General features: G+C 40.5%; 1 protein-coding gene across 1 annotated transcript in view; it reads right to left on the bottom strand.

The window, feature by feature from the left end:
- Positions 1-23,040, bottom strand: part of KDM7A (lysine demethylase 7A) — a 78,959-nt gene that overhangs the window by 26,998 nt on the left and 28,921 nt on the right. Inside the window, exons 3-7 of the mRNA XM_048499977.1 lie at positions 7,332-7,449; positions 6,406-6,566; positions 5,244-5,385; positions 3,032-3,218; positions 1,899-2,061 (exon numbers count right to left, since the gene is read on the bottom strand). Of these exons, the coding sequence (XP_048355934.1) occupies positions 1,899-2,061; positions 3,032-3,218; positions 5,244-5,385; positions 6,406-6,566; positions 7,332-7,449 (771 nt within the window). The remainder of the gene's footprint in view (positions 1-1,898; positions 2,062-3,031; positions 3,219-5,243; positions 5,386-6,405; positions 6,567-7,331; positions 7,450-23,040) is intronic.

The following is a 23,040-nucleotide window of genomic DNA, read 5'->3' as shown; positions in this document are numbered from 1 at the left end:
ATATCTGAACAGCCAATGTGTTATTTTTGCCTAACTCCATCTTGAACCCATCTTGAATTTTACTGAGATACTGCATTATTTTTACAACTCCTCCTGAAACGTCCTTAGCGTGTAGAATGGAATTTGGAATTCTTTTTTTAAAAAACAAAAAACCCTCTGCACTGTGTTTAAACAGTGCCCCTAGGACCAATTGTTCACTAACACATACAAAATAATATTCAACCTATGAGGCCAAGTCAAATAACAGAACGGAGACAGGTTCATAAACTGAAGCATTTTAACAAAAAAGCAGAAGTGTGTGGATGAATGCTGCTTACTGTGACTTTCCCTAGGAAACTTTGTGTTCCATTATGCCCCTTTAATGCAAGTCTAGACTTTCATACATGCCACACAAAGCCCTTTCCTGAAGAATGTGATTTTCTACTTCCTAAGAGGATAGTGCACCACTCTTTACCAGGCCAGCGGGACGTACATTGGCTCCCAACAACTTTCCAGGCACGTTTCACACTATAAAGTCCTTCAGTAATTTGATCCTACATACTATGAAGATTACGACAAGGCACATTTGGCCCCAGATGGCCTCTTGGTAGTATATGCCCTTCTTAAAGTTAGCTTGAACATTGGAAGACACACTGAAATATTCCAGGACAACCACGCCATAGTAGTAAATTTCTTCCCAATGCATTTGCTAAGTTCCAGGTATGAGCTCAGAATTATTTTTTATTCAGGTGTCTAAGGTTATGTAGGAGCAAAATTGTATTTAATATAGCACTGAGAAAAATACACACAAATATACACTTAACATACAGTAATTTTCTGTATATATATTTTCCTGCACTTATAAGTATAACAACATGTCATCAGCCAGGGCCAAAAAAATGGCAGAAGATTCATCAATGTGTATCCAGGGATTTTTTAAAAGCTAATTTTAACAGCAGGAGGAGGGGTTAACCTCTCACTCCCTGTACTGTTTCCCCAATGCAAAGGGGAACACTCCCTGTACTGTTTCCCCTGCTGCTGTGTGTCCAACAAAGGAAGTATAAATGTACTGTAAGGTGAGGACCCTCACCACCATGGCTGCTGGAGACACTTTAAGAACAATGGGAGCTCCAGGCATAGATTTCTCACCATCGCATCCAGTGTCAACCTAAAACCAAGGTTGGAACTATGCTTTAAGATGTTTAAATGAATAAACTGGGGGCTGAGGAGAACAGAAAGAAATAGATAATATGTGCAAAAGATTTTGCTAAACACAAGAACAGCCTATTGGATCAGAGCAGTAGTCCAGCAAACTGTTTCACATAGCAGCCAAGCAACTACACTGAAGGGTCAAACAAACAGGGGACAGAGTCCAAGGCCCTCAACTGCTGCTGCCTCCCAGCACTGGTATTCAATGGTTTGCAGCCTCTATAGATGGAACCTCCCTTCAGTCAGCATGGTTGGTAGCCACTGACAGACCTCTCCCTCCATGAATCTGTCTGATTCCCTCTTAATGCTATGCTCATTGCCGTCACTATCTTCCCTGGCAGTGCATTCCAGAGTTTATTTACTTGTTAAGTGAAGAAGTTATTTTGTCTACCTTAGACCTATTTTTCAACCATTTCATTGGATGCCCCTGAGTCAGAGGCAATTGTCTGCAAACTTGGCTACCACACTACTCATCCCCCAAACATTCTCTCAATCTCATTTTCAAGTATTCCTTTTCCCAATATGATTCAACTATTAAAATCCCCAATCCTTCTAATACATTGGTCTAGAAAACAGTTAAATACATTAGTACAACTTTTTAAAATGAAAAAGAACCTGATTTTTTGTTGGATCTCTGAACATTAACCAACAACAGATTCAGCACATCATTAAGTATAAGTGTCATTATTCACATGAGGAAAGCATTTTACCTGTTGGAACAAACAAAGTATGTCCTTGTTTCACAACACATTTGTAACACTTGTCAACCTTATCTCCAAAATAAACTTCGCTCTGAGTGACAGATGAACTCCACGATTCATAGACTGCCAAATTTTCATTGGTAGGTTTGATTAAGTAGAAGATTTTCTCACCCTGTACATAAAAATAATCACATGAGGGACAGAGTATCTTTGTACCAGCTCTTAATGTCAAAAACCGTAGGATGCTATAAAACTGATTCAGAGCTTAGGAAGGGCAGAAAAGCTGTCATAAAAGCTTCTGTCACAGATTATCAAGTTATAACCCTCTTGAATTTCAGACAACAAAATTTCTTCTCAATGCTTCTAGCTGTAAGCAGTCATAACAAGCGCTCTTTTTGCAGTTTAAATCAGTCCACTGATCTCCCTTCCATTGAAATGCACAATCAATCCCACACTGAAACCTGTCTTGACCAATTCTCTTTTTCATCATATCCAAGTTCCTGATTGGTTGGTGTTTTTGAAAAATTCCACATATGTTTTGCTACCTCTAGTGGTCCATTCAATATCACACCCAATTTGATCACAAATAAAAAGATGCTGCTTAAATCATTAGGGAAATAAACTTGATTTAATTTTCTGTTGTATCGAATTAACCACTTGAGAGAGTAAAACCCATGCAGAACTTTTAAAAAACGTCATGATGACCAAACAGAGTAGGCAGAAAAGGGCACTTGTTTGTTATAAATAATTAAACTTAAAAACATTTTTTTAACACTTGGGGTTGTAAACAAACTTTTAAATAATGCACATCTATGGTTGCAAAGATGAGAAAACCTCCTAACGAAAGCACTATACATAGCTTTGGGACAATAATCCAAATCCCCTGATCTCCATCCAAAACAATTCAATAGTTTAGCTCTCAACCACTGTCTGGACTACTTGCAGCAGCTGACTTTCCAGTAATAGTAAACTTTTCTAAACAATTGATTTTATAACACTGCATTGTGTGCATGGCATATTGAAAATGTCACTTCATGGGAAGCAAACAGGACAGTCATGCAACCACATCTTACAAGCACATATGCTATAACTGGTCACTGGAAATAAGATGTATATTTAAGAGGTCAGCAATGCTTTCTTACCCAGAGAACATGATACCAGACAGAAGTGCCCCCAAAATCAATATGAAAGTCTGTGTAGCTATCCTGGACTCCCATCAGGCAGTATTTCTGAACAAAAGGCTTAGGGAAAACAGAGTCATCTGGCCAGTAATTTTCCACCCATGAGAGTTTTCTGGCAATATCAGGAACTTCCACTAATTCAGACATCCTTGAAAATACAAAGAAACACAAGAGTAAATAAAATTGTAGGGGAAGACAGCAAGATGCAGCAAGTTTCTCTCCTAATATTCTGATCCACATTATTGAATGTACTGAACAGCTTTATCAGAACAACAGTTCAGTGTATATTATGAATTAAAATTAAGTGTATTTTCAAATAGTATCTTAATCTTACAAGCCTAGGTAAGGGTCATGATATACCAAGATTAAAATCATGATTTAAATCAAGTTTTCATATTTGTACTTAATATGTTTTATACTAATCGTTTTCAGACAAGCACCCCACAAATATGATGGGAGCCAGAACAGTACGAGAATTGTTTCACTTGCACTGCTTCTATCACACTGAATGCCCCTTACCTAGGATTGCCAGGCTGAGGATGGCATCCATCAGAAGACACACATGCAACTAGGCCATTGTGCCACTGGCAATGCTCTAACTTCCGGACTACTGTTTAACCATAGAATTTTGGGTGAATCCTAAAGAATCACCAGAAGTTACTTCCAAGTTATGCAGGAAGTGAGGTAATGATGTTGATCCCTTATCTTCCCCTCACTGAAGAAGAAGAAAAAGAAGAGTTGGATTTGTATCTCCCCTTTCTCTCCTATAGGAGACTCAAAGGGGCTTACAAGCTCCTTACCCTTCCCCCCTCACAACAAACACCCTGTGAGGTAGGTGGGGCTAAGAGAGCTCAGAAGAACTGTGACTAGCCCAAGATCACCCAGCTGGTGTGTGTTGGAGTGTACAGGCTAATCTGAATTCCCCAGATAAGCCTCCACAGCTCAGGCGGCAGAGTGGGGACTCAAACCCGGTTCCTCCAGATTAGAGTACACCTGCTCATAACCACTACGCCACTGTCCAGCTGAGTGAAGTGAAAAGTCTCCCACCAAAGCCAGACAACTAACAATCCTGCCCCCGCCCTGCCCAAAGTTATTCTTGATAGTGGGAGGTCCTCTTAAAGGTGTAGTTTATGGCTTTAGGGCTGCTGGAGGTGGGAATTCACTAGGCCCCACACCAGAAGTGCTCTCTGCTCACTCAAGAATTCTTCTGGATCCTAACCACTGTCCTTGTATTACAGCATATGGACTTGCCTCAGTATTTAGGACTTTTTAGAAACAAGGCCTAGAAACAATTTGCCGTGTACTACAATGGAACTGGAGATATTCACATTTCTTGGCTGGATGGTAGGAGTCAAACATTTGTTAAGAAAGGAGCAAATTGCAAAGCTTGGGTGTTTAGAATATACAATACCAAATGAGATCACTAAAGTGGGCTAAATGGATTATCTTGCTGAAATATATGAAAGTGCTTCCTCACACTCCATCTCAATGCCTACATTGAGTTGCAACTCCCTACTACCCTCCCTCAGCAACAAACCTATACTAAACTATCTGATCCAAACATCTTATTAGCAGTGCCTACAAAGCAGATCCTCTCCCTTTAGCACCTTCTCTTTTTAGAAATCCGGTTTGTACTCTGGCCTGGGAATCTTCTGGAGATTTGGTGTCCATGCCCATTTAAGGGGTTGAATTGGAAGAGGGATTTAAGGGGTCAAATTGGAAGAGGGAAGAGAATCTATGTTACCCCGTGGAGTCTGCCCTCTAAAGCTGCCATTTTCTTCAGGGGAATGGATCTCTGTGGCTTGGTGATCAGCTGTAATTCTGGGAGACCTCCAAGCGGTACCAGGAGGTTAGCAACCCTACAAGAAAGGGATGTGGAGGTGGTGCAGCAATATTCCTACTCCACTCAACAGGGGAAAACCGAACAGACTCCTCCAAACAAAATTACTGTAAGGTAAAATCAATACATCTTTAAACTTGCATATTAGTTAAATCACTTCAAGAAATTACTACATTTAGTGTTTATTGCCCCAAACTGCCATATTCAAGCAACCAGACCAACTTTCCAACTCAACTGTCAAACAATTATACTGCTTTATTAATTATCTTTCCTCTAAAGGGCTCTGTTGTATTACAGGATTCCCAAACTACTGTATGAAACCAGTATACTCACTTTGTGTCCGAAAATTCGAGGCTGATCACATTTAATACTTTTGGTCTATCAGGGTTCATGAAATATTTAATATAATTATGGAGCTTCATTTTACTGTCCGCCTGTCTTGCCACATCAATAACATCTATCACTTTATCACCACCTGTAAAAACAAACCATATTATGTTTTCACACAGAAAAGGAACATCAGTAACTATCTGTGAAAATCATTCAGGACTTTGGCAAGACTGCTCTATAGCTGCTACTTTTTAAAAAGCACTGGAAGACCAGAAAAGGATAAGTGGCACCTTCCACCAGAGAGAGGAAATGTAATAATGTATGTTATTTCTTTCTCATGGCAGAAGGTATTTAAACAGAATGTGTGTGACTTTAATGTAACCCTGTAGCAGTCACAGAAACTTGAAGACTGACCCCTACTTATCCAAGCACAAACTGATCAGTCATATTCTCAGCTCGGAGCTTTACCTCAAGAGGCAATTAAGATGGAATCATCATAACTTTTCCTTCTGGAGTAGTCTCACAAATTCTGAAATTACTCTGAAGACAGACATTTAACTTTACAACTTATCTAATATCTACCGTTGGGACAACCAATGTAACGCGGGAAGAATTCAGTTCAGGTGAGGTATCAAAGAATTTTTGGATGAAAAACAATGGATAACCTTCCAAGCATGAATCATCAATTGTTGTTACCAACAATTGTAAAGTTATAATTACAGGTGACAAGGATAGATGTATGGAAATGACCAAGAGTCCACTGGTTAGCACAAAGCACGTCACATTCAGAGCCCTCTGGGGGTGGGCGGTATAGAAAATTAATTAATTAATTAATTAATTAATTAATTAATTAATTAATTAATTAAATAAATAAATAAAGAAAGAAAGAAAGAAAGAAAGAAAGAAAGAAAGAAAGAAAGAAAGAAAGAAAGAAAGAAAGAAAGAAAGAAAGAAAGAAAGAAAGAAAGAAAGAAAGAAAGAAAGAAAGAAAGAAAGAAAGCCGTTTTGAAGACGTTAAGCCTCTATTAATGACCTCACACATTTCTTTAGGTAGAATAGTCTCACACTTAAAAGAACCATGGTCTTAAAATGTTTCAGGAGGACAACCAGGTTATTTAGCGAAGCAGTTCTTATTCACAGTTTCTATCCTAACTACAGACCATACCTACGTATCGTTCCACATCCAGAACAGAGAAAGTAGGGGGAGGGAGTCTCAGACCTAAGCCATCTAATTTGGGAACCATAATGGGAACATCAAAACCATGCTTCTCCAGGTATCTTTGTGTTAGCTGGCTGCCATGCATTTTCAAAATGATGTCATCAGCACTAGAACAGAAACCACAATAACATTTAAAAAATTAAACAGCAAAATTTAGATCTTGAAAATATTGACAATTTCTAATAAAGAGAAGTAATTGCAACTTTTAAGTATTCAAATGAATATTTAAAATCGGAAAAACCTGTACTCACTTAAATCGAAGGTTATTTCCTAGATAGGTGTCAAACTTGCAGCCCTCCAGATATTATGGACTACAGTTCCCATCATCCTCTGCCAGCATGATGCTGGCAGGGGATTATGGGAACTGTAGTCCACAATATCTGGAGGGCCGCGAGTTTGACACCTGTGTCCTAGATGATTAACAGTATATATCTACTCCATTTGTATATTTTAAATATTTTTAGTTTTCACACAGTAATCCCAATCTCTGAAGCTGGTAGCATTCTGTTAGTATTTTTCTAGCATTTATTAGAATTCCTGCTCAAAACAACCCATGGCTCCTAATGCCATAAAGTTTAGAGTGTGAATGCAGAACTATGATTTGAAGCAGTTAAACAAACAAAAGAGTAATAATCTGCCTTCCCAAATTGTTTCCTCAACCTGGACAAAACCAACATAACCTTATAAGCTGTTATTCAAACTACATTAATTATCTTTTATCCTTCCTAAAGCCTAGAAAACTTTTACACTAACAATAAACACAGTCACACTGTTAAACAGGCAGAGTGCTTCATATTATTCTGAAATCCTCTTTTGAATTTGATCAGCAGTACCGGTAAGTAACTAGACATAATTATTCAAGTGTTGCTTACCTTGGGAATGAACGAGATCGTAGCTGTTTTACAAACATTCGTGTTCCAGCTTGAACTGGTTTGGAGCCATCATCAAATTCAGTATAGTCATGCCTGTGCCAATTCCTTCTCTTTTTCACTAGAGGGTTAAAATATGACTTAGCTATTACAATTATCACACATTTGAACCCTGTCTTTCTATCAAGCTATTGGATTGGCAATGCTGAGGAGTGACTGGTTGAGTAGCAATTTTCTGGACAACCTCAGAGAAAAAAATACTATCAACCTTATTTATCTTCAGCTTTATTTTGAGAGAATCCTGTTAGTATGTTGGCTGTTTGGTGGATTTGTGCAAGTCCTCACAGTATGCATTTTTTTAATTATTTGATGTCGTAAATGTTTATGTTACTCTGTGAATCAATTTTGGATAGAAGTTTGGGAAATAATAAAGCTATGTTCTCATACATGTTAAGATTGTACACTAATTTTTCCATGTAGTAAAAGCAGATATGCAAATAAAATCAATGCGTATTGAAGTTATGTGTTTCTGTACCATTTCTCTAGCAACCCGGGTTTAAATTCACTTTTCAGCCCAGTTACTGTTTCCATACTGAAGGGCCCTGTGCAAACAAACAGGGTCCCCATAATCTACAAACATAATCTCCAAGTTGTTTCTGCACAATTGTAGGAGTCTGAGTACACAGAAAAAAAAAACACATACACACAAACATACAGCTCAACAAAGCAACAAAGCATATTGTATCCAAGAAATACTGAATATTAAAGGCAGTTGAGTATCATTTGTGGAACATGCATGAAAAGGAAACTCAAAATGCAGGAGGAACTGGTCTGAATCTGAAACACTTTTTAAGGATCCCTGGGGTGGGGGCTTTAAGTCTGGGGATATGGACTTTGAAGTACATAATCCCCAGCCCTAATTCTCCCATTCCCAAACAGATGATGTTCTGTACATACTCACACTGCCTTGCACAATTTCAAGGCTAGTTTAACAACTTATCTGGACTCAACAGAAGTCGAGCTTTACGGAAATTATGCACAAAACCAGATTTCATAGGTGTAGGGATAAACCAACAAGAAGCAACTAGCATAGGTCTTGCACTTTTGTGCTCATGGAGAAACGGAAGAATTTGTCATTTCAGGGCCAGTGATAATCAGGCACAAAGTCACCTGGGACACCATCTACTGTCACTTCTTGGATGAGTCCAAGTTAAATTGCAGAATCCAACTACAGTCCTCCTTGGAAGCACAGGGATTACTCCCGCTTCTTCACTACTTGTGGTGCTACTGCATTAATGACTGCTCAGCGAAATATTGCCAGACCTGCTTCCTGGGGAAATGACAGGAGATATTGGGGGAGGGGGTTGGGGGTGAACTGCAGATGCTGTGACATCACTTCTGGTTGATAACCAGTGGTGGGATTCAAATAATTTAGCAACCGGTTCGGGTGGAGGGATTCAAATAATTTAACCACTGGTTGTTTACAAGCACAATTTTAACAACCAGTTCTGCCAAAGTGGTGCGAACCTGCTGAATCCCACCACTGGTGATAACACAGAAGTGATGTTACAGCAACTGCAACTTTGTCTCTCTCTCCCAATATTTCTTCCACTGCTCAAGGGGGTGCAGAAGCTTACCCACATGGGCAGGCACATGGTAAGAATACAGAGACATATGCCTCATTGTCTTGCTGCCATATTGAAGCTGTGTAGCAGAGGCATAGGTAGGAAAGTGAGCACATCTCCTTTCATGCCATGTCCACAGCTTGGGATTGCAAAGAACTGAACTGTCTCTGCTCTGTCCTTTACACTTAGCCACCTACCCCTCCCCTCAAATTCTGTGGACACCCAACTTGCATGAATCTGGTTTTGGAAACAAGGCTTACTAAAGCTACTACAGATTTTCTTTTTTCTTTTCTTTTTTGCAGATTAGTCATGGTAAATCCTAGCAGAGTATCAGTAATTCCACCAAGACCTTTAAAACCTCCCAAAGATCAACAAACACAGGACACAGAAAGTGCCAAAAATGGCTCCCAATTATTGTTGCCTGCACAGAACAAAATATTGTGTACAGGAGCCCCCCATGCATACTGGCGCATGTTCTCTATACCACTTCAAATCTTTGGGGTAACAAAAGTAGCAGCAGCAGCATGAAACAGCTTGCTGGGCGGAGGCAGCTGCCAGAGGGAGCCATTTAAAACAGCCTCTATGAGATACACATGTGATATACACCAACGTTCAGTGAGTGAGCCTGTGTGTGTTTCTGTGCTGAATGATGCATATCATTCTTTCCATGTGTACACACCTGTTTCTACAAGCTCAATGACCAATTTGGAAAGAAGCCAGTAGAATCTGACAGTTATTAAGGTGGGCAGCTGCACTACAAAAGGTGCAACACAAAGCCTCTGATGTAACTGAACTCCTTTTAAGGACAAATCGGTATGTTTGTTAAAAGGCTAGTGTTACCGACAAGTACCAGTAGTTATACTTTTACAAATTGCATTTTCAAAGGCACAGATTACTCTATCCAAAGCGTTTAATATTTATTCTAAAAATGAACTAGCTGGATTTAATAAAGGAAATATAAAAGAAACAAAGCCTCATTTCAACTATAATGATACAATAAAGCACTATTAAATGTACCTTCACATCATACATTACAGCTGACTCCTAATGAATCTTACCTTCCACTCTGTATGTCTGAAAGGGAATTGCTGCAAATTATATAATGGTCCTAATTATAACCTCTAATACATAGTCAAGAAAATATATATTTGGTTCCAATAAACATTATGATTCAATGATTATGTTGTTCAGTGAGTTTAATTATCTGAGTGTTCATGTAATATTTAAGAATCTAAGAAAATTAAGTTAAAATGCATTTCCAAATGTAATCCCTCATTAGTATTTGTTAACAGTTAGTACAGCACTTTGTATTTTAGAAGTGACTGAATTAATTTGAGATTACATAGTTAATGACAGGACACAAATATAGATATTTAATGACAGGACACAAATATAGATATCCTGTCTTACAAACTTACTAGAGTTCTTTGAGGGTGTAAACAGTGTAAACAGGCATGTGGATGTAGTGGTAGTGTAGCAGTGCCGTAGAACGTTGGGACGTAACGGACCTGCGACTTGCTTAGCGATCGCATCGCACCCTCCCTCATCCCCATGAGTCCACGGGTCATGAACTGTCTGACTCAATCACGGTAGGGACAATGGTCTTGCCCCAGGTGAGGATTAGGCTCAGCGAGCGTGTCGCTCCTCTCGCGCGTAGCCAGATGAGGTCATGCATCACATGATGATCTCGACCTCCAGCTCTCCGGAACTCCCGGTCCTCCCTCCTACCGCCCCGATAGAGTAACAATAAAAGGTGCCAGGAACCGGCAGACGAAGAACTCGGAACCGGACCTCCCCGCTGCTGGCGATCTCCACCAGATGTTATCTCCAGCGTCTCGTCTACCGTTCTTACGCTGACCGCGTCTACAAGCTGGTGCGAAACCGGGAATCCTCGAACCTCCACCCCTGCTCACCGTCGCCTGGGGAAGGGCGATACGAGATCCGCTGGATGCGATCCAGGGACCACCGTTCGATATCGCCTGTCCTCTGAATCGCAGAGACAAACGTCTAGGACACTCTCGTCAGCCGGAACACCCGGTGAGTATGGGAGCTTGCAGCAGGGCTTATGACAAGCCGCGTTGGCGAACTGAAAGCGTTGAAATGCGGCAGGGTCCCGTAAAGGAGCTGCGCAAATTGGTTGAGATTGAAGCTCAATGTCCATTTGTTGCAGAGGGACATTGAATCTTAAGGACTGGGAAACATCGAGGCACTCTTCGCTGGGAGCCTACAGCCGATGGCTGCTACTGGCGATGGAACAATGTTTGTCGCCATCCAGCCTGCAGACCTATAGCTCCTTGCTGTAGGCCGCCCTCCTTCGATCCTTCAATTTCAACCCGGAAATTTCTCTATCCACTAAATTGGGCCGCCTGTCCTCCTTCTGCCCATCGCTCCCTCCGCGAATTCAAACTCTCAGCGGCTCAATCATCACCACCAACTCAGCGACCACCATCGCTTTGCCTGCTCTGCTTGCCTCCTGCCGATGGCGATCGGCCTAACGAAGCTTTCACCAGACCAACATCTGGGAGCGGTTGCTGCCGCTGCCAACGTCTCATCCCTTCTGCCTGGGCCAGTACCTGGGAATTGAGCCTGCTGAGCTCCACTGCCTGCTCCCAAATCTGCAAAGCACCCGGAGACTTCCTAAGTAGTCTGGGCTGAGCCCCTTCATGAATGCCTCATCCATCAGATACTCTATGAGCGCCGACTGGGGACCCGTCGTCCAAACCCTCCGGCTGGTAGCTCTCTCCCTTGTCACCAAGACTGTAAGCTAATACCGAATCTAACACCTGCGCATCACAGGCAATAAGCGAAGGAACCGACGATGCCGTGCTCGGCCAGTTGGAACTGCACACATGGAGGACTGTTCCCGTGTTGAGCATCCTGCTCCCCAGGGGCTGGTTCTGGACCTGCCGGGGGGAGAGCGTTTAATTATATCCGCCCGACTCTCTGCGGTTAGATGCTCTCGCGACTTCAGTGGGAGTCGGTTCGCTCCATCAACTCTACCTCCGCATCTGGATGCCCTGGCCTCCGAGCAGCAGGAACTTCGTCAAAGCGGGCCCTAGACAATCGTGCAGCTATTGATTACTTGTTGTTGTTACACCACCAAGGTTGTGAGAATGTACATAATATGTGTTGTTTTAATCTTTCTGATAATTCCCAGTTGATCCCTTGAAAGTCTCGTGAGCTGCAGGAAGTTGTATCTAATCTGAGTATGATGTTTTGCCCCATTGGTGGTCAGCCCTCTGGAGCTGGCTGCGGAGGATGGTTGAGTGCTTTATTGTACAGCTCGTAAGAAGCCCTCGCATTTCCTTACACAACCAAGTTCTAATCCGTTTAAAATGTAAAAAAGGAGGGAGATGTAGTAGTGCACTGCCGACACAGCAGTGCGTAGTAGAGCGTTAGGGGCGTAGCGGACCTCGGCGCGCTCGCACCCTCCTCATCCCCATGAGTCCGCGGGTCATGAACTGTCTGACTCAATCACCGGTATAGGGACAATGGTCTTGCCCAGGTGACTCCTCTCCATGCGTTAGCCAGATGGTCATTGCATCACATGATGATCTCGACCTCCCGCTCTCCGAACTCCCGGTCCTCCCTCCAGAGTAACAATAAAAGGTGCCAGGAACCCGACGAGCGACTTCGCTAAAGAACCACGGACCTCCGGTCTCCGCTGCTGGCGCATGTGGATAAGGGGGAACCAGTGGACATTGTCTACTTGGATTTCCAAAAGGCTTTTGACAAAGTTCCTCACCAGAGACTGTTGAGAAAACTCAGCAATGAAGGAATAAGAGGGGAAATCCTCCTATGGATTAAAAACTGGTTGAGAAACGACTTCCGGTATCGAGCAAAGCCAGGCAACAGCAAAGAGTTTGTACAGAAAGTACAAACTCCATCCCCCAGTAAGGTCTGGGGGAGAAGAACAACATCAGAACTGACTCCCGCAGCCAAAACGCCAAGCCTTTAGCTCAATACCAAAATAGAGGGGAACAGAGCCAACCGGAGCAAACAAGATAGAGGGCTCGGTTGGATTTAATAACAATGGAATCTGGCGAGAACAATCTCTAGACAGAGATACAACAGAGCGGAATGTTTACGGAACATAAGGAAACCATATTGGACTACAAAGTTAACGACATAACTAAATCAACAATCATTAGGGAAACTAGAATTGTGATAAACAAACTTAACGTGATTAACAGTGAAGCGACCACACCATAATAGTACTTAAAGGACAAGCGACAGCTAATTGACAAAAGCTAATTATAACAGAAGGGAACTGTACCTTTAAAAAAAAAAGAGGAGGATAGAAGCGGAGACTCGCGGAGACTCGCACAGGGAGCTTCAGTCGGTAGCGAAGAAGTCATAGCTTCGAGTTGGCGAGCAACAAGTGAAAGGGAAAGTGTGCCATAGCGGACGATTGTCTTGAGACGCGAACGCTGGCAGGGGCAAAGAGACGGAGACCTGAATCGGCAGAGCAAACGCAACACAATAGAAGGAAGATCATTTCACGGTGGAGGGGCTGTAAGCGCGATCAGGGAGAGAAGGTAAAAATCCACAAAAGGGAGGTAAAAAGTGAAAGAAAATACCTGATAGAAATGCAATCAGGCTAAGAGCTAGGGACATAGGGGAAGAGGTTGAAATTGGCAGCAGTCCGCTAGCAGTATATTAAACCAAAAGGGGGTGAAAAATCCCAAGAAAATAATAATATAATAATAATCCCAAGAAAATAATAATAAAAAACAATAATAATAAAATTAAACAATAATGGCAACAAGACGTAATAATGGAGCTACAAAGACTGGGAATGTAGAAACCAAAACCCCAGAGAAAAATGGACTGGAATACACAACAAAAATAGAACAAATGCTTGAAAAAATTGTAGCTAACCAGGAAGCTACTAAAGACAGGCTGACAAGAATTGAAGAAGAGCTGGGGACAGTAAAAAAACTAGAAGGAACTATTTTACAATTAACAACAGACTTAAAAGAAACTAAAAGCCAATTAGAAGAAGTAAAAACTGAAATAACCCAACAAAAAACACAATTGGAGCAATTGGATTACAAAATAGTGTTCCTAGAATTAAAGCAAAAAGAAAAATTATTAAGACTACGGGGTTTAAAAGAACTAGACAAGGAAAACCTGAGACAGACGATAATACCCCCGCTAGCAGACCTGGTGCAAATGACAGAAGAAGACTTCGAGATGGAAGTAGATGAAATATTCCGAGTCAACACAAAGTCAGCGAAAGAAAGAAGAGCTCCAAGGGACATCTTAATTTCCTTCACTAAGAAATGGATAAGAGAGGAGATCTTCTATAAACAAACAACACAAAAGCTTCAGATAGAGGGACAAAACATAAGGATACTAAAGGAAACTCCAGGAATTATTTTAAAAAGAAGAAGGGAATATTACCCTTTAACTGATACACTCAAAAGGAGAAGTATAAGATACAGATGGAACCCAATTGAGGGTGTTACGTTTTTCTGGAAAGGAAAAGAAACTAACCTAGACACATTGTCCAAAGTAGACGAGTTCCTGAAAAAGTTCAAGAAGGAATTGGGCCTAGTTTAAAGGATTTTAAAAGATGCTCTTAATGGTAAGACATAGTGTATACCTGGTGTTAAGGTAATTTGGAACTATGAATACGCATAGAGCATGAGTAAGATCATGAACCTGATAAATTATTAACTTGATAAACTAAGCAATTATATGATCAATTATGCCAATATGATTGTAATTTAAGATTTCCAGTTTTTGACTGTGTAAATATATATATATTTTCTTGGGTTAATGAAATGGGGGGGGGTAAGAAAAGGGAGGGGGGAAAATCTATAATGAATTGGGAATTTGAAAAGCAGGTTGCTGGAAAAGAGACATTTAGTTAAGTTATAAGTTACCTCTTCCCCTATAAACCGAGGATTAGTGTAAATAGAGGTGATATCGTGACTAATATTGATTTAATGAGTATATATTATTTGATTATATAATTTGAGTATTGAAGGTTATATTCACAATGAACTTAAATATTTTTTCAAACAATGTTAACGGACTAAATGGGACAAAAAAAAGAAAAATGGTCTATGACTATTTAAGAAAACAAAAATGCGAGATACTATGTCTGCAGGAAACACACGTTAAAAAAGAACATGTGAAATACCTTGAGAAGGAGAGCCTAGGGAGAGGTTTTCACAACTGTTATAAACAAAAAAAAAGAGGTGTATCCTTATATATCAAAAATAGTCTAAACCCTAGAGAAATATTTAGGGATGAAGAAGCAAGGATATTGGGAGCCGAAATTGAGTGGGATAAGGAGAACATCTTAGTGGTGGGAATTTATGCACCAAATAAGAAAAAAGCAGAATTCTTCAAAAAACTAATTGATCAATTATTAAATTATAACTATGAAAATATAATTGTAATAGGTGACTTTAATGCCGTCACTGATATTAAACTGGATAAACATGAAATAACTAAGATAAGAGGGAAAAAAACACTGAAGACAAGAGAATGTTTATTGCCAAAGGGATTTAGAGATGGCATGGAGCTACTCGGACTCAAAGATGTTTGGAGAGAAAAGCAGAATACGTCTAAAGAATTTACATTTTTCTCCAACAGACACGAGTCGCTCTCGAGAATTGACATGGCCTGGGCAAATGGTAACTTAATAGCAAAAACAAACAATATTGAAATCGGCCCAAGAATCTTAGCAGATCATAGCCCAATTAAATGGGAATTGGGCTATAGAATACAAAGGGGACCATGGAGATTGAAAGATTGGACATTGGAGAATGAGAGCATAGCAAATGATACCGAAAAAGAACTGGTAGAATATTTTGAGTTAAATACCAATTCCGTTCAAGATGAAAACATCATCTGGGAGGCAAGTAAAGCCTATATAAGAGGCAACCTCCTACAAAAAGAAAGCATCTTAAAAAAAGAAAGGAAAATTAAAGAAGAGAGACAATTAAAGGAATTGATGAATCTAGAAAAACAACTTCAAAGATCCCCAAAAAACCAGCAAATTAAAGAAAAAATAATAATAATTAAAAAAGAAATACAGAAAAGATGGTGGAGAGAGATATTGAATGGGTTGAAATTCCTGAAACAAAAGCACTTTGCCCAGGCAAATAAACCGGGAAAATGGCTAGTAGCTCAAATTAAAAAGGAAAAAGAAAAAAGATTAATAAACAAACTGAAAATTGAAACTGAAATCGTGATGGAACAAAATAAAATACAGGAAGAATTAACAAAATACTTTGCAGAATTGTATAGGCAAGAAAAAAATAACCACCTTGAGATGGAAAGTTATCTGGAAGAAAATAAGGTTAAGACACTCTCAACAATTCAAAAAGAATTACTAAATAAACAAATATCTATTGAGGAAGTACTACTGGCAATTAAAAATGCAAAAATGGGAACAGCACCAGGACCAGATGGCTTGGCCATAAATTATTATAAGAAATTTAGTAACATCATAGCACCCCAACTTACAATAATATTTAATAAAATACTTGCAGGAGGAAAAATCCCACACTCCTGGAAGGAAGCCCATATAACTTTAATACCTAAAACTGACTCTCCAGAACCACAGCCTAAAGACTTTAGACCGATCTCGCTAGTTAATAATGACTATAAAATCTTTACGGCAATAATGGCAAAAAGATTACAAATAATAATGCAGGACTACATCAACCCAGATCAATCAGGCTTTATTCCAGGCAGAAACGGACACAAAAACGTCCGAATGGTACTAAATATCATAGAGAGAATGGGAAAAACACCAAATGAAACCCTGTCTGCCGTATTCGTAGATGCCGAAAAGGCTTTCGATAATGTGAACTGGAAATTTATGACAATGGTGTTTAAAAAAAAGGGATATTAGTCACCAATTTATAAACATGATTGAAAGTATATATAAAGAACAATATGCGAGATTGAAAATAAATGGGAAACTAGCAGAAAGGTTTACGATAGATAAAGGGACAAGACAGGGGTGTCCGATATCACCGCTTTTGTTTAACTTAGTATTGGAAGTGTTACTAAACACATTAAGAGCTGATACTATCTACGAAGGTGTAAAAATAAAAAAAGAAAATTATAAATTACAGGCCTTTGCCGATGACCTGGTGATATTTGTTAAAAAATCCAGAGACAGAATTGCAGACCGTCATGAACAAAATAAATGAATTTGGAAACCTTGCGGCTTTAAAATTAATAACCAAAAAACTAAGATGCTAACATGGAATTTGTCTAAAAAACAAGAACAAAATCTATCAGGATCAATTAAATATACAAATAGCCTCCAAAATCAAATATCTAGGAATCTATCTCGAAAAATCTAATAGAAATCTCTTCCAAAATAACTATACTAAAATTTGGAAAGATATAAAAGTGATCTTAACAAATGGGAAAAAATTAACAATATCCCTATCAGGACGGATAGCTCTCATTAAAATGGTTATCTTGCCAAAAGATGCTATATCTTTTCCAAAATATCCCAATAATAATAACAAAGAAAACATTTGACACATGGAAACAAGATCTAAGCAAATTTGTGTGGACTAACAAAAGCCACGGATAAGATATGCAGCATTAATTGTAACAAAAAGGAGGCTGGACGTTAAGCCAGACATGAGGCTTTATCATGACGCATGTGCATTGATGTGGGTACAAGAATGGGTAAAACTAGAAAATAATAGTCTACTCACATTAGAGGGTCATGATAATTTAAAAGGATGGCACGGCTATTTGTGGCCGAAAGCAATAAAACCAACTAAAACCTTTAATCCATCACATAGTAAGGAGGGCACTTATAACCATCTGGAATAGATACAAATATAAATTATATGAGAAAATCCCGGGGTGGGTGTCGAGGTTGGAAACTTTGCAAAACCACCAATGCAAAGCGGAAAATACATGGCCCATATATAGAGACCTGATCGATTGGGATAACACTCAACCGAGCCTAAAATCAAGAAACGAGATAAAAATAGGGAAAACAGACTGCCACTGGTTCTCCTTTTTCCAAATAAGAGAGGAATTTGAGAGGGATATTAAAATATGGGGAATAGAAAGGAAAAAAAATGAGTTTGATAAGATAGTAGAGATATCAAAAAAGAAAATGATTAGCCGAATTTATCGGTTCTTATTGGCTTTAGAACTGGAGCAAGAGAATGTGACAGACACAATGATAAAATGAGCACAAGATCTGGGGGAAAAATATTGAATACGACAATTGGGAAAAATCAAGAAAAAATACAACATCAATACACGCTTAAGTACTGATCTGAAAGAAAATTACTTAAAGGTGTATCATAGATGGTATATGACCCCAGTATTACTGAATAAGATGGACAAACATCCAAAATATTGCTGGAGATGCAAAAGGGAACTAGGAAGCTATTTCCATATGTGGTGGGCTTGCCCAAAGATCAGGAAGTACTGGGAAAAAACACACAAAGTAGCACAAAATATGCTGGGGCATGATTTTACTTTATTACCAGAGTCCTACTTACTAGGAATATTTCAAGATAATGTTCCACCAAAAAATATTAATTTATTTTTGTATATCTCATGGCAAAGGATACAGCTAGCGAAGAGCTGGAAGAACTGTGGAAGTCCAAAATGTAAAGATTGGATCAACTCGCTAAGAGACTATAAAGACATTGATAAAATGTCTGCTCGCTTGAAAGACATCCCTCTGAAGAAGTATAAATCAACATGGGAACCACTTGAAAAATTTTGGGATAAACATAGAACTATTAAGTCTAGATAAATATATCGACTCACTGTTAGAAATATAATGTATATATATAGATAATGTTAAGATGTAGGATAGATAATAAGGCTCTCATCGAGGGTTGCATTGATTTGAGTTAAGTTTAATCGTGCGCTCTGGGAGGTACTATGAAACTATCTAAGAACAATAATAGTTATTTTTGAAAGGCTCAGGGATTGAGCCATAATAGGATAAGATCTATAATTACTTAAATATGAAATGTGACTATAAGACACTAAGATTTATGTTAATCTGTCTAGAGATTAGTTATTAGTCAATAGAAAATATACAACTAAATGACTTATAAGAGAATTAAGTTTAAAGATTTAGGATGTTAACGAGGTGTTCTCGCATAAGGTTTGTGGAAGCCAGACGATTTGTGTTTTGAGGTTAGAAACCCAAAGGTATAGAAACACAGTAATAGAATTCTATTACCTAGGGCTTTCTTTACTACATATTTAGTTTTAATATTTTTTGTGTTTAGGTGTTTGTCAGATTTGTGTATTTTTTAGTGGTAAACTGTGTGTTTTGTGTAATTGAAAGTCAATGACAAAGACACTGGAAACTGTAATGATTTTTATAATTTTAATAAAAAATTATTAAAAAAAAAAACTGGTTGAGAAACAGGAAACAAAGGGTGGGTATAAATGGGAAGTTCTCACAATGGAGAGATGTAGGGAGTGGTGTGCCCCAACGATCCGTTTTGGGACCAGTGCTCTTTAACTTATTCATAAATGACCTGGAAGTAGGGGTGGGTAGCGTGGTGGCCAAGTTTGCAGATGATACCAAATTATGTAGGGTGGTGAGAACCACAAAGGATTGCGAAGAGCTCCAAGCGGACCTTGATAAATTAGGTGAGTGGGCTAAGGAATGGCAAATGCAGTTCAATGTAGCAAAATGCAAAGTGATGCACATAGGAGCAAAAATCCAAACTTCACATACACGCTACAGGGATCAGTGCTATCAGTCAAAGACCAGGAAAGGGATTTGGGCGTCTTAGTTGATAGTTCCATGGGAATGTCAACTCAATGCATGGCAGCTGTGAAAAAGGCAAACTCTATGCTGGGGATCATTAGGAAAGGAGTTGATAATAAAACTGCCCTTATATAAAGCCGTGGTGCGACCGCACTTGGAGTACTGTGTCCAGTTCTGGTCGCCATATCTCAAAAAGGATATCGAGTAGATAGAAAAAGTGCAGAGAAGGGCAACGAGGATGATTGAGGGATTGGAGCACCTTCCTTATGAGGAGAGGCTGCAGCGTCTGGGACTCTTTAGTTTGGAGAGGAGACGTCTGAGGGGGGATATGATTGAAGTCTATAAAATTATGCATGGGGTAGAAAATGTTGACAGAGAGAAATTTTTCTCTCTTTCTCACAATACTAGAACCAGGGGGCATTCATTGAAAATGCTGGGGGGGGGGGGTTTTTAGGACTAATAAAAGGAAACACTTCTTCGCACAATGTGTGATTGGTGTTTGGAATATGCTGCCACAGGAGGTTGTGATAGCCACTAACCTGGATAGCTTTAAAAAGGGCTTGGACAGATTTATGGAGGAGAAGTCGATCTATGGCTACCAATATTGATCCTCCTTGATCTCAGATTGCAAATGCCTTAGCAGACCAGGTGCTCAGGAGCAGCAGCAGCAGCAGCAGCAGGCCATTGCTTTCACATCCTGCACATGAGCTTCCAAAGGCACCTGCTGGGCCACTGTGAGTAGCAGAGTGCTGGACTAGATGGACTCTGGTCTGATCCAGCAGGCTAGTTCTTATGTTCTTATATTAAGGTGGGCCACAACAAGACCAGAACACATCTACCTTCATCTATCTCCATGAGAAATGGTCCATTGGGTACTTACTGTGAAGGGCCCTTCTCCTGGTAGGCCAGGAGGACATCTTGGATGGGATGTTTCTCCGTCCTTCTGAGAGATAGGCAGGAAGAGCTTTTCGAGTCACTTCCTGCAGGAGCCTGCCAGCCATGTTTAGCCAGTCAACTCCTGTCAAAGAAGTCCAACGTGAACATGAAAAAGCCTACTGGAAGCAACTCAATTGAACATAGGAACCAGGTTCCACAGAAAGGTAAGTAACAGAATTGAGGACATTGACAAAAACAGTAAAAAAAACTGGGGAACGTCACCCAAACTATCTATACCAGGAGTAGGGAACCTGCGGCTCTCCAGATGTTCAGGAACTACAATTCCCATCAGCCTCTGTCAGCATGGCCAATTGGCCATGCTGGTAGGGGCTGATGGGAATTGTAGTTCCTGAACATCTGGAGAGCCGCAGGTTCCCTACCCCTGATCTATACTACAAGTGTTTAATATAAGAAGCAATGAAAGGTGCGACTAGCCTGTCTTCCTTTGTTCGCCACTATAAAATTCAATCCTTTACCTCTGCTGAAACAGCTTTTGGCTAAAGAGTTTTAGAGCATATATTTGGTGACTAGCAGATGACCCACCCGTTTTTGCGGGACACTGCTTGTGGAGGTCCCATTCAAGATGTCCTCAGCCTCCAGGAGAACGGTCCATTGGGTACTTACTGTGAAGGGCCTTTCTCCTGGTAGGCCAGGAGGACATCTTGGCCCTCCCTGGTCTACTGCTGGTCACACCTTTCATTGCTTCTTATATTAAACACTTGTAGTATAGATAGTTTGGGTGACTTTCCCCAGTTTTTCTTACTGTTTTTGTCAATGTTCTCAATTCTGTTACTTACCTTTCTGTGGAACCTGGTTCCTATGTTCAATTGAGTTGCTTCCAGTAGGCTTTTTCACATTCACGTTGGACTGCTTTTCACGTTCACGTTGGACCAGTCTGACTGCTCTGGTTTCCAATTGATTGATCTGAAGGTTGATTTCCTGTGGCGACCATTGTCCCTGAATGTACTGGTTGTTGAATTTTGCTCCCCAACCCTGTAGGCTCGCATCGGTGAAAAGTTGGGGCCGATTGCCATGGAGGTATACCTTGCCATGTTCCAAGTGTTCTCTGGCTGACCACCAGAGGAGACTGTTGTGCACCTTCTGTGTCAACGTTAAGGATCTGTTCCGCCTGAGCAATATGTCCCTCTGAAATGGTCGTAAGAACTGCTGTAGGGGTCGTGCGTGAAACCTCCCCCATTGGGTTTGGTCTATTATGGAGATGAAGACCCCCAGGAGGCTGGACAGTTGGAACAGAGTTACCATGGTGGCGGAAATTGAGGACGCAACCAGTCTCTGGATGTGTAGAATCTTTTCTCGAGGGATGAACAGGGCATCTCTGACCGTATCGATGACTGCGCCAAGGTGTTCCATCCTCTGAGATGGTTCTAATTTGCTCTTCTCGGTGTTGATCAAAAAACCATGGAGCCTTAATATTCTCTGAGCCTCTTGCACGTCTAGTGCTGCCTGCTCCCAGGTGGGAGACAGGATGAATAGGTCGTCGAGATAGGGGTGTATATGTATTCCCCTTTCCCGCAGTAAGATAATGGGAGCGAGCAACACCTTGGTGAAAACTCGAGGCGCTGTTGCTAGGCCGAATGGCAATGTGCGGAACTGGAAATGCTGGTTTGCGATAGTGAACCTGAGAAATTTTTGGTGGGCAGGATGGATTGGAATGTGCAGATAAGCCTCCATAAGATCCAGCGAGGTCATGTAATCGCCATGCCGAAGGGCAGAGGTGATGGACTGAAGGGTTTCCATCCTGAACTTCAGAAGACAAATGCGTCGGTGGATGTAACAAAGGTTCAAGATGGCCCTCCAGTCCCCCAATTGTTTGGGGACTGTAAAGAAATGGGAGTAGACTCCCAAGCCCCTCTCCTGATGTGGTACATTCTCCACTGCCCTGATGAGGCACAGGTGTTGAATTGCTGTCATTGTTCTTGCCATTTTTTTCTGGGTTTTGAGACATGGGGAATGTTAGAAAGCGATGTTTTGGAATTTGTTCGAATTCTATGACGTAGCCAATATTTACGACGCCTCTTGTCCATTTGTCCACGTGGTTCGCATTCCAGGATTTGCGAAAATGATAAAGCTGGCCGCCTACAGGTAGAGACGTGCAGTCATGGTCTATTCCCGGTATTGTTGGCAGAGTTGCTGTTGTTGTTGTTTCCGCCGGCATTGGCCCTGAAAGATCTCCCCTGTTTGTTGTAGGGACAAAAAGTCTGTCATCCTGAGAAAAAGGACTTGTTCGACCACGCTCGCCTAGGACCATCCCTGGGTGCCCTTTGAAATGATCTATTTGATCTGAAGTTGGGCCGAAATAATGACAGAACTTGGTCATGCCTTATAGTTTTGGGCAATGCCTTCTTTTTATTCTTCGTTTCCACGAGGATTGAGTCCAAATCGG

This window comes from Sphaerodactylus townsendi, linkage group LG06 (assembly GCF_021028975.2).
Source record: "Sphaerodactylus townsendi isolate TG3544 linkage group LG06, MPM_Stown_v2.3, whole genome shotgun sequence".
NCBI lineage: Eukaryota > Metazoa > Chordata > Lepidosauria > Squamata > Sphaerodactylidae > Sphaerodactylus > Sphaerodactylus townsendi.
This window is presented reverse-complemented; position numbering and strand designations above follow the sequence as displayed.